At 49.4% G+C, this 12,718-nt stretch overlaps 1 protein-coding gene across 1 annotated transcript in view; it reads right to left on the bottom strand.

Moving 5' to 3' along the window:
* The window catches only part of LOC144496960 (uncharacterized), a 76,713-nt gene that overhangs the window by 8,030 nt on the left and 55,965 nt on the right, over nucleotides 1-12,718 (bottom strand). The window contains exons 36-40 of the mRNA XM_078217613.1: nucleotides 7,097-7,204; nucleotides 5,748-5,801; nucleotides 4,759-4,812; nucleotides 2,846-2,953; nucleotides 366-419 (exon numbers count right to left, since the gene is read on the bottom strand). Of these exons, the coding sequence (XP_078073739.1) occupies nucleotides 366-419; nucleotides 2,846-2,953; nucleotides 4,759-4,812; nucleotides 5,748-5,801; nucleotides 7,097-7,204 (378 nt within the window). The remainder of the gene's footprint in view (nucleotides 1-365; nucleotides 420-2,845; nucleotides 2,954-4,758; nucleotides 4,813-5,747; nucleotides 5,802-7,096; nucleotides 7,205-12,718) is intronic.

Genomic DNA, 12,718 nt, shown 5'->3' with positions numbered 1-12,718 from the left:
CCCCGTGATATTATAGAATGGCGGGGGCAGGCTTGAGATGGCCGAGTGGCCTACTCCTGCTCCTGATTTATGTGATTGTGTCTCTAATGGGTCTAAATAATATCTTAGTATCACGGACAGAGTTATGACGATGGTCTCTCTCTTTCTTGAATCTCCTCGCTTCCTTTAAGTCAGCAAAGAGATGGCTTTGCCGAAGCTGAGGATGGGGGAGGGATTTAACAAATCCACTTGGGATTGACCAAGCTGCCTCCCGAGTTGAAGAGCCAGGCCTGGGCATGCACACTGCGGGGTGGAAAGTAACTGCCAGGTTCGATGGCACTCAGTGCCATTAAATACTGATGTCTCCAAGCAGCGGAGAAACTTACCGGGATACCAGGAGGACCAGCGGGGCCGACAGGACCACTTGCACCAGAAATACCCTAGAGGCAAAGAAACAGACCATGTGAAAACAATACACAGAAGCAAGCACAATGTATACAGAGCCGCCTCTTCCCACAAACTGGGAGCATGCCCGCCGTGGTGATGGTGGTGTTGTCAGGGATAAATATTCTTGCCTCTCAGTTTCTATTCTCTCTCTCTCCTTCTTCTTATATTCGCCCTTCTGTCTCTTTCTCATTCCCTCTCTCTTTCTGCCTCGCTCTCTCTGAGATGCCCTAAATATGTTAGGGGCTGTTTTTAAACCAAAAGAAAGGATGCGGGGCGGGATTCTCCAGCCTCACTCGCCTCAAAACTGGAGAATCCTGCCCGAGGTCAATGGATCTTTGCATGGTCCCCCCTTCGCCCACCACAATTCCCGCGGTGAGTGGGACGGCTCGAGAATTCTGGCCCTGGTTTGCTCGCGCAGATTCAAATTAATTACAACAGATTTATTCTAGGGGCTTTTTGCGTGTACAGAGTACAAACTGAAACTAAAACTGCATCCTGTGCAACACCCTAATGACATCACCATCAAATCACGTGACCGGCTCTTAAGAAACCCACTTGAATGTTGAGCACTTTTTCTCCCTTTCTCTCTCTTTCCTCAGCTGTTTCGTCATCACCCTGACTCAGTTTCTTGAATCTTTCCCAATCTCCCTCTCTCTATTATCTGCATGCAGCCCTCACGCAGTTTGCCCCCGACACTTTTTCTTTCCCCTCATGTACTGTAATCCTCAAGTTCAATGTGTTTCATGCTCTCTGTTGACCTCTCCTCTCTCTCGACCTCTCCTACAGCAAGCCAAAACATACGTGTGCCAAACTTGCCTCACACAAATTATCATCGCAGCAGCCTCATACTGTGACATTCTTAATACTGCATTCTTAATACTGATATTCTATGTAGGATATAGGGCACAGAAACAGGCCATTCAGCCCACAACCAGTTGGTGCTGGTGTTCATGCTTCTCGCCTTCCCACCTTTCCTCATCTGTATCGACTGTTGTAATCTTCTACCCCTTCCTCCTGTAGATATGCTCTTCCCCTATACCAGAGGAAGTATTCTCTGTGTATCCGATCCATCAAAACCGTTGACAATTTCACAGACCAACATTAGGTTACGCCTCAGCCTTCTCTCTTCAAGAGACAACACACCCGGTCTATCAATCTTTCCTGATATGTACACCCATACATTTCCGGTGCCATGCTTGTAAATTCACCTTCTCCAAATGCCTCTACATCCTTTGTACAATGTGGTGGCCGGAACTGTATACAGTGCTCCTCGCAAGACCCATCATTGGAACAGGCTAATGCTAATGGCTGGGAAACCCTAACCCAACACAACCATTAACAATGATAGCAGTAGGTCGGTAATATTCAAAAAGGATACTATCGGATGTGAAATAAAGAGTTCTCATTTTGTTCTGATGGATTATTCAGATCAATTCACCCACGCCCTCATAAAAAAAGTTCACAGAACCGGTGGCACAAATTACACCAGCGTCAGTCGGGTTTTCTTCATCTTAAAGTTTAAGTTTATTTATTAGTGTTACAAGTAGGCTTATATTAGCACTGCAATGAAGTTACTGTGAAAATCCGCTAGTCGCCACACTCTGGCGCCTGTTCAGGTACACTGAGGGAGAATTTAGCATGGCCAGCATGTTTTCAGACTGTGGGAGAAAACCGGAGTAGCAGTTCATCGCGCAAACCAGCCTCCCACTCATTGACTCTACCTACACTTCCAGCTGCCTTGGATTTGCAGACAACTTAATTAAGGACGCATCCCGGACATACTCTCTTCCACCTTCTTCAATCGGGAAAAAGATATAAAAGTCTGAGATCATGTCCCAACCGACTCAAGAACAGCTTCTTCCCTGCTGCCTTCAAACTTTTAAATGGATCTTATATTAAGTTGATCTTTCTTTACACCCTAGTTATGACTGCAACACTGTATTCTGCACCCTCTCCTTTCCTTCTCCCCTGTGTACTGTATGAATGAGATGCTTTGTCTCTGTACTGCGCAAGAAACAATACTGTTCATTGTATCCCAGTACATGTGACAATAATAAATTAAATCAAATCAAATTGAACACACAAACACCCAAGCTAGGATCCCACAAGGGAGGACAGTCAGTCTGGCAACTCAACCCTATGGTATATGTTGATTGTCCAGGTACCATCAGGCCTCCAAACGGAAGGATCCGTGACCCACCATTATGCGTCCACCAAGCCGTTTCCTCCCAAGCCCAGCGGCACTGAGTGACACCAGCTGACCTGGAAGAGGGACGATGCTGTGAAATTCAGGGGACTTGTTAAGGATTGTGCTCTGTACTGCCACAGAATAGACAGTGTGGGATTGTACTCAATACCGATTCACAAACACTGCTGGAAGCCGGTGCCCCTTTTCCAAGTGAAGGAGGTAAGCAATTACATTGTCTCCTTTAAATCCTTCCATTCCCTGTGGGCCGGGAAGCCCTCGATCGCCCTTCTCCCCCTGCTCTCCCGGAGGTCCGATCAATCCAATCAGGCCAGGGTGACCCTGAAGGAGAAACACAAGAGGAATAAAGATGTGAAATTGAAATGTGGGGGTAGCACACAGAAATACGGTGGGGCCAGCACTGAAACACAGCCAGACCAAAACAATATTAATGCCCGTTCCTTTGAGGTACCTGCACCCCTCTAATTCCAGCCTCTTGTGCATTGCCGAGTTTAATCACTCCATCGTTGGTGGACGTGCCTTCAATTGTCTGGAATTTCCTTGTTAAACCTCATTTTCCTCTTTTAAGTTGCTATTTTAAATCTACTTCTGACCAAGCCTGTAGTCATAGGCCCTAATATCTCATTCTTCTCTGATATCACTCCTGTGAAAACTTTGGGTTCTCTTACTCCATGCAAGGCGCTATGAAAATTGTTGATCACCTATGGAATTTGTGAAGTTAGTTCACAAAGTGATTGTTGCACATCCGATGGTAGAAGGGATAGCGGCATGACTGTGGCTTTTCCTTTCACAGGGTGCGGGTATCAGCATTTATTGCCCGCCCTTAATTGCCCTTTTGTAGGTGGTGGTCAGTCCCTTTCTTGAGCCGCTGCTGTTCCTGTGGTGTAGGTACACCCATAGTGCTGTTAGGGAGGGAATTCCAGGATTTTGACCCAGCGACAGTGAAGGAATTTCCACGTTAGGATGGTGAGCGAGTTGGAGGGGAAGCTCCAAGTGGTGGCGTTCCCAGGTATCTGCTGCCCTTGTCCTAGATAGTGGAAGTCATGAGTTTGGAACTTGCTGTCCCAGGAACCTTGGTGAGTTGCTGCAGAGCATCTTGTAGATGTTCCACACGGCTGCCAGTGTGTATCGGTGATGGAGGGAGTGAATGTTTGTGGAAGGGGTAGCAATCAAGCGGGCTGCTTTGTCTTGGAATATGTTGAGCTTCTTGAGTGATGTTGGAGCTGCATTCATACAGCTAAGTGTTGAGTGTTCTATACATTCCTGACTTCTGCCTTATAGATGGTGGACAGGCTTTGGGGAGACAAGAGGTGAGTTGCTCACCACAGGATTCCTAGTCTTTGACCTGCCCTGGTAGCAACAGTCTTTATAATGGCTCGTTCAATTTAGTTTCTGGTGCCCAGGATGTTGATAGTGGGAATTCAGTGATGGTAATGCCATTGAATGTCATGGGGAAATGGTTAGATTGTCTCTTGCTGACGAGACTCTCGTAGTCTGGTGGCGCAAACGTTACTTGCCCCCACTTATCAATCCAAGCCTGGATATTGTCCAGATCTTGTTGCATTTGGACATGAGCTGCTTCAGTCTCTGAGGAATCGCGAATGGTGCTGAACATTGTGTGATCATCGGCGAACATCCCCACTTCCGACCTTATGGTGGAGGGAAGGTCATTGATGAAGCAGCTGAAGATGGTTGGGCCTAGGACACTATCCTGAGGGACTAATGCAGTGATGGAGCTGAGATGATTGACCTCTAAACATCACAACCATCTTCCTTTGAGTTGGAAGTTCTGAGCTTTCAGCTTGATCCTTTGGAGGAAAACCTTCCTGACCTCCAGCTCACGCTAAAGAAACAGAGAAACATTTTCTGCACTGGAGAAGGCCATTCAACCATTGTGTCTATTCCTATACAGTGAGCTAGTGTTCCTGAGACTTGATGGCTCTTCTTAATTATGATGGAACTTTAGGGAACATGCTTCCTAAGACGTGAACTGAAAGGTCCATTGTTCTAGATTTCATTATTAAGCCCAAGAGGGTAAAGTCCAAAAATGGTGCGACGCATAATATCAGACCCCCTCCTCCATGTTAACAAGACCCATTGGGAATGCTGTGACTGGCAAATCTTACCTTCTCTCCCTTAGAACCACCATCTCCTTTCAAGCCAGGTAATCCAGGAGGGCCCTAGAGACAAGAGGAGTCAAAGAGAAGAGTTAATGCCTCAAGGATGCAATACGTAGAACCTCACAATTATATAACCCACAGACAGGGAGATACAAGAGAACAACACTGTTCGACCAACTCGCCAGAGACCCAGGTAGAGAAAGGGAGCTCGATCATTGAATCCCGACATAGAATCCCTCGAGTGCAGAAGGAGGCCATTCGGCCCACCAACAACAATCCCACCCAGGCCCTATCTCCATAATCCCATGTAGTTACACGACTGACACTCAGAGACAATTTAACATGGCCAATCCATCTAACACGCACATCTTTGGACAGTGGGAGGAAACCCACGCAGACACGGGGAGAATGTGCAAACTCCACACAGACAGCGACCCGAGGCCAAAATCGAACCCGGGTCCCTGGCGCTGTGAGGCAGCAGTGCTAATCACTGTGCCACCATGCCACCCATGAAAATAGAAATCCAGGTAGAGAGAGATATACCAGAGACCCAGGTAGAGAGAGAGAGAGAGAGAGAGAGATAGATATAGAGATAGATAGACAGAGAGAGAGAGTTAGAGGCAGAGGGAGATAGAGAGAGAGAGAGAGATAGATATAGAGATAGATTACCAGAGAGAGAGAGAGAGATAGATATAGAGATAGAGATAGATAGACAGAGAGAGAGAGAGTTAGAGGCAGAGGGAGATAGGGAGAGCGAGAGAGAGAGAGGGAAATATACCAAGAGATCTGTCGGTTGGCTGATAGCAGCATTGCCACCCTGATACATCCACTGTGCCTGGCCTCCTCCCAGATGCACCAGATTCAAAGCACCCCCAGAACACGCACCCCATGGAGCTCCGAATTGGTTTCCAATCTCTCTGTCTGATTCCTGTCTGGTTTGGATTTTCTACCAGACGTCAGTGGCGGCTAAGTGAGCAGCTGCATTGTGTACATACCATTGGACCAGGAGGACCTGTCTGTCCGGGAACCCCAGGAATTCCTTGTTCACCCTGTCAGTAAGAAACAATCATCAGTAACAGCATTGGGCAGGACAAGAAGTAAATATAGCGAGAGGCAGCGAAGGAGAGCGAGAGGCAGCGAGGGAGAGCGAGAGGCAGCGAGGGAGAGCGAGAGGCAGCGAGGGAGAGCGAGAGGCAGCGAGGGAGAGCGAGAGGCAGCGAGGGAGAGCGAGAGGCAGCGAGGGAGAGCGAGAGGCAGCGAGAGGCAGTGAGGGAGAGCGAGAGGCAGCGAGGGAGAGCGAGAGGCAGCGAGGGAGAGCGAGAGGCAGCGAGAGACAGCGAGGGGCAGCGAGAGGCAGCGAGGGAGAGCGAGAGGCAGCGAGGGAGAGCGAGAGGCAGCGAGGGAGAGCGAGAGGCAGCGAGGGAGAACGAGAGGCAGCGAGGGAGAGCGAGAGGCAGCGAGGGAGAGCGAGAGGCAGCGAGGGAGAGCGAGAGGCAGCGAGGGAGAGCGAGAGGCAGCGAGGGAGAGCGAGGGAGAGCGAGAGGCAGCGAGGGAGAGCGAGAGGCAGCGAGGGAGAGTGAGAGGCAGCGAGGGAGAGCGAGAGGCAGCGAGGGAGAGCAAGAGGCAGCGAGAGGCGGAGGTGGACGGAGCGAGAGGCGGAGGTGGACGGAGCGAGAGGCGGAGGTGGACGGAGCGAGAGGCGGAGGTGGACGGAGCGAGAGGCGGAGGTGGACGGAGTGAGAGGCGGATACCAGAGACCCAGACAGAGATGGAGGGCAGGGGCGAGGGCAGGGGTGAGGGCGGGGGAGGGCGGGGGAGGGTGGGGGAGGGCGAGGGCGAGGGGGTGGGGGTGGGGGTTGGGGGGGAGGGGGGAGGGGGAGGAGGGAGCGACACCTGGAATATTGTGAGCAGTTATGTTCCCCTTGTCGAAGGGGCGGTGTACTGAGATTGGGGGCAGTCCAGAGAAGGTTCACTCGTTTGATCCCGGGTATAGAGCGTTTTTTTTATGAGGAGAGGGTGAGTAGGTTGGGCCTGCACTCACTGGAGTTTAGAAGATACTGAGAGGTTGATTCCTCTTGTGCGGGAGTCTAGGACCAGAGGGCATCATCTCAGAATAAGGGATCACCCATTGAAGTCAGAGATGAGGAGGAGTTTCTTCTCTCAGTGGGTAGTGAATGTGTGGAATTCTTTACAGCAGACGCTGTAGAGACTGGATCATTAAGTATGTTCAAGCTGAGATGGACAGATTTTTACTCAGTAAGGGAATCATTGTAGCTGTGCATGCGGGGAGAGCTCGTGTCCGTAAAGATCCCCCTCCCTCCTCCACCCAGATAATGCAACTTACCAAAGCCCCAGGAATGCCGCGGAGACCATCGGGACCACGCTTCCCTGGGGTTCCTTGTGGACCAATTGGACCAGTCTTTCCAGGAGGTCCCTCGGCTCCAGGTGCACCCTGAAATGAAAATAGCAAATGACCAACTCAGGGACAGCAATAAAAATAGTGGCTCCCACTGCCTCGGGAACAAGGGGGCTGGTTGGAATACCTCCTCCCCACTCTTTCCTGTCCTTGCTCCATCTTCCACCCACGACCGGCTCGATCAACTCCTCCATTCGGAGAGGCCGTGACTCTTGTGAGGGTGGTAAGGTTGGGCCTTTCAGGAGACCCTGGTGACCTTCGGTCTTGGTTCCCCTCATTGACTGTGACCGTCAACTAGCAAAAACCACAAGAGATAGCACAGCCTATTCTTGTCCTCAGCTAATATCTGCATTCACACAAGGGGGCAGCAATTCAGGGGTAGGGATCTGGTTGATTCTAATTCCCTCTCAATCTCTCTTTGTGAACATAGTAGCACACTTCGCCTTCAACTGTGACAGCACTTCAACTGCCATTTGTGCCACACAAGCGCCAGGCAATGACCATCTCCAACAAGACAGACCCTAACCATTGCCCCCTAACATTCAATGTCAATGCCATCACTGAATCCCCAACTAACACCATCCTGAGGGTTATCATTGATCAGGAACAGAAGTGGACCAACCACATAAACACTGTGGCTACCAGACCAGATCAGAGGCTAATAATCCTGCAGCGAATAACTCACCTCCCGACCCCCCAAAACCTGCCTATCCTTTACAAAGCACAAGTCAGGCACTGCCCACTTGCCTGGATGGGTGCAGCTCCAACAACACTCAAAAAGCTCAACAATACCCAGGACGAAGCAGCCCGCTTGATTGGCACCCCATCTAAAAATATTCACCCTCTCCACCACCAACAAACTGTGGCAGCCATGTGTACCATCCACAAGGTGCACTGTAGGAACTTACCAAGGTTCCTTAAGCAGCACCTTCCAAATCCACGACCACTACCATCTAGAAGGACAAGGGCAGCAGATACCTGGTAACACCACTACCTGGAGTTTACTCTTTAAGTCACTCACCACCCTGACTTGCAAATATATCACTTTTCCTTCACTGTCACTGGGTCAAAATCCTGGAACTCTCTCCCAACAGCACTGTGGGTGTAAGTCCAAAGATGTGCAGGTTAGATGGATTGACTATGGTAAATTTCCCCTCAGTCACCCAAGATGAGTCAGTCAGCTGGATTAGCCATGGTGAATATGCGGGGTTACGGGTTTGGGGCGGGGGAGAGGGCCTGGGTAAGATACTCCATCAGCGAGTTGGTGCAGACTAGATGGGCTGAATGGCCTCCTTCTGCAGTGCAGGGATTCTATGGTTCTATGGTACCTACATCACAGGGACTGGAGCGGTTAATGAAAGCAGCTCACCACCATCTTCTCAAGGGCAACGGGGGATGGGCAATAATTGTTAGCCTAGCCAGCAATGCCCACAGCCTGCAAAATGATTTTCATAAATCCTGGAGAATACCTTCCAGCTCAGCCCACATCGACCCTAGTGCTGACCTGGTATAGGTTCATCCAATGACAACATGCATAAACATGTCTTGGGTCCATTCGCCCATTGAACTGACAAGCTGTTGGATCTCCCATGGCATGGCTCCCAGGAAAGTGATATTTCACATCAGCACATTATATAATGCACAAGGTTAATATGGCTGAAAGGAGAAAACTGTAGCTTAAGGTATTTTGTCTTGCACTCGTCAGGACAAACACAAGAACACCAAGTTTCAAACTCTCACAACAATTTACACTGCAGGAGAAAAGGATGCTGATTGGTTGGTAAGTGGATCTGATTGGCCGAGGCATTGTCGGGGAAAAAACAATGGGCTCCCTGAGCTCCAAATCGGTTGTTAGTTACAATACAATAGCTACACTAACGGTCATTTTGGGATAATCAGTAAGACTTTGTAATGTGGCTCATTTACATTTGCTAGAAGGGCCATAATTTCATGTGTAGGGATCTATTCTCTGCAAACAAAAGCAATATGTTCAAGCCTTGCACCTTTTTTGAACTGCTTAGAGCTTTGGGAGCCAAAGATTGCCCATTGCTTTCTGTATGGCAACACCTCGGCCAATCAGAGTTAACTCCCCTTGTGATGCGCACCGTTTTCCCCAGCAGTATAAACTGTTGGCACTGTTTGAAATTTGACATTATCGTGTTTGTCCTGATGAGTGCAGGATATAAAGCTTCAACAATACACCTCCCTCATCAGCAACACTCAACTTCTGTATTTTCTTTTTTTCAATCTTTTCATGGGATGTGGACTTCGCTGGTGAGGCCAGCAATTATTGCGCATCCTTAGTTGTGCTTCAAAAGGTGATGGTGAGCAGCCTTCTTCAAACGCTGCAGTCCCTAAGGTGTAGGCACACCCACCGTGCTCTTAATGATGAAGTTCCAAGATTTTGACCCAGCGAGAAGTCAGATGGAGGCTCCTTCAGGTGTCTGCTGCTCTTGTCCTTCTAGATGGTGGTGGATTTGGAAGGTGCTGCCTAAGGAGTGAGTTCCCACAGTGCATCTTGTTTCTGGCACACATGGTTGCTACTGTTCATCGGTGTTGCAGGCATTGAGCGTTTGTGGAAGGGGTACCAATCAAGCGGGCTGCTTTGTCCTGGATGGTGCCGAGCTTCCTGAGTGTTGTTGGAGCTGCAATCATCCAGGCAAGTGGAGAGTTTTCCATTACATTCCTGACTTGTGCCTTGCAGGTAGTGGATAGGCTTTGGTGAGTCAGGAAGTGACTTACTTAGAAACATAGAAAAACTACAGCACAAACAGGCCCTTCGGCCCACAAGTTGTGCCGAACATATCCCTACCTTCTAGACCTACCTATAACCCTCCATCCTATTAAGCTCCATGTACTCATCCAGGAGTCTCTTAAAAGACCCTATTGATTTCGCCTCCAACACCACTGACGGCAGCTGATTCCACTCGCCCACCACCCTCTGTGTGAAAAGCTTACCCCTAACATCTCCCCTGTACCTACCCCCCAGCACCTTAAACCTGTGTCCTCTCGTAGCAGACATTTCCACCCTGGGAAAAAGCCTCTGAGAGTCCACCCGATCTATGCCTCTCAACATCTTATACACCTCTATTAGGTCTCCTCTCATCCTTCGTCTCTCCAAGGAGAAAAGACCGAGCTCCCTCAGCCTATCCTCATAAGGCATGCCACTCAATCCAGGCAACATCCTTGTAAATCTCCTCTGCACCCTTTCAATCTTTTCCACATTCTTCCTATAGTGAGGCGACCAGAACTGAGCACAGTACTCCAAGTGGGGTCTGACGAGGGTCTTATATAGCTGCATCATTATCCCCGGACTCCTAAACTCAATCCCTCGATTGATAAAGGCCAGCACACCATACACCTTCTTAACCACCTCCTCCACTCGCGGGGCCGATTTTAGAGTCCTATGGACCCGGACCCCAAGGTCCTTCTGATCCTCTACAGTACTAAGAGTCTTTCCCTTTATATTGTACTCCTTCATCCCATTTGACCTACCAAAATGGACCACGACGCATTTATCTGGGTTGAAGTCCATCTGCCACTTGTCCGCCCAGTCTTGCATCCTATCTATGTCCCTCTGTAACTTCTGACATCCCTCCAGACTATCCGCAACCCCACTAACCTTCGTGTCATCGGCAAACTTACCAACCCATCCCTCCGCTTCCTCACTTGCTGCAAGATTATTAGCTTTTGACCTGCTCTTGTAGCCACTGTATTTATTTGACTAGCCCCGTTCAGTTTCTGGGAAATGGTAACCTCCAGGATGTGAATAGTGGGGGATTCAGCGATGGAAATGTCATCAAGGGGAAATGGTTACATCCTCTCTTCCTTGAGATGGTTATTGGCTGACACTTGTGTGGCACGGATGTTACTTACCATTTGTCAGGCTAAGCCTGAATATTTTCCAGGTCATGCTGCATTTGGACATGAACTGCTTCAGTAACTGAGGAGTCAAAAATGGTGCTGAACATTGTGCAATTATTCATTCCAAGGTATGTCCTGTACACAAAAAACAGGACAAATCCCACCCTGCCAATTACCGCCCTGACCTTATGATGGAGGGAAGGTCATTGATGAAGCAGCTGAAGATGGTTGGGCCTGGGACACGACCCTGAGGAACTCCTGTAGCGATGTCCTGGAGCTGAGACAGTTGACCTCCAACCACCACAACCATCTTCCTTTGTGCCTGGTACGACTCCAAACTGATTCCTCTGATTCCCATTGACTCCAATTTTGCTAAGACTCCTTGATGCCATACTCAATATCAAGGACAGTCACTCTCACCTCACCTTTGACATTCAGCTCTTTTGTCCATGTTTGGACCAAGGCTGCAATAAGGTCAAGAGCTGAGTGACTGTGGCAGAACCCAAACTGAGCGTCAGGAGCAAGTTATCATCGAATCATAGAATTCCAACAGTACAACAGGTGGCCATTTGGCCCATCGAGTCTGCACCGACCACAATCCCACCCAGGCCCTATTCCTGTAACCCCATATATTTGCCCTGCTAATCCCCCTGGCACTAGGGTCAATTGAGCATGGCCAATCAACCTAACCCTCACATCTTTGGACTGTGGGAGAAAACCGGAGCACCCAGAGGAGACCCACGCAGGCACAGGGGGCAACGTGCAAACTCCAGACAGACAATGACCCAAGGCCGGAATTGAACGTGGGTCCCTGGCACTGTGAGGCAGCAGTGCTAACCATTGTGCCACCGTGCTGCCCTATTGCTGAGTAAGTGCAGCTTCCTAGCGCTGTTAATGACCCCTTGATCGAGAGTAGACTGGTGGGGCAGTAATTGGCCGGATTTATCCTGTTTCTTCTGTACGGGACATACCTGGGCAATTTTCAACATTGCCGGGTGGATGTCAGTGTTGTAACTGCACCGGAACAGTTTGGCTACAGGCATGGCAATTTTTGGAGCAGAAGTCTTCAGTACTACTGGCGGAATATTGCCAGGGCTCAGAGCGTTTGCAGCATCCAGTGCCTTCAGCCATTTCTTGATATCCCGTGGAGTGAATCAAATTGGCTGAAGACTGATATCTATATTGTTGGGGTCCTCAGGAGGAGGCCAAGATTAATCACCCACTCAGCACTGCTGACTACCAAACGAATGAATGTTATTATTCTGCTGTTCACACAGAGACTGTTCTAAGCTGGTCTCTCTCTCTATCTCGACCCCCACCCACCGAAATCCAGGATAGCGTAAAGATCAGATGGACATGATGCAATATCTTTGATTAGGAAACCTGGAAGAGTGTGTTGGGTTTTAGGTGTCGAAATTCCCAGTCTTTAAAATGACGGTACCGGTACCAAAGCACCAACGCAACTGCCCAAGCAATCTACACCATCGACTCTCTCTCACCTTCCTGAAAGGCTATGGGTGCCTCATCCCAACGCTGCATTTACAAACAGCGCACAGAAGGAAGAGGGCCATTTTCCAACAGGTCACCCACTGCACCTTGGTCCCTGGAACCACTCCCCATCTCCCCACCCACACGGCATACCCATACTATCCCCTAGAACCGTAACAAGAGGATGGATTCTCCAGA

Source organism: Mustelus asterias, chromosome 8, assembly GCF_964213995.1.
Source record: "Mustelus asterias chromosome 8, sMusAst1.hap1.1, whole genome shotgun sequence".
Classification (NCBI taxonomy): domain Eukaryota; kingdom Metazoa; phylum Chordata; class Chondrichthyes; order Carcharhiniformes; family Triakidae; genus Mustelus; species Mustelus asterias.
Note: the sequence above shows the minus strand (reverse complement) of the source record. Positions and strands in the feature narration are given on the sequence as shown.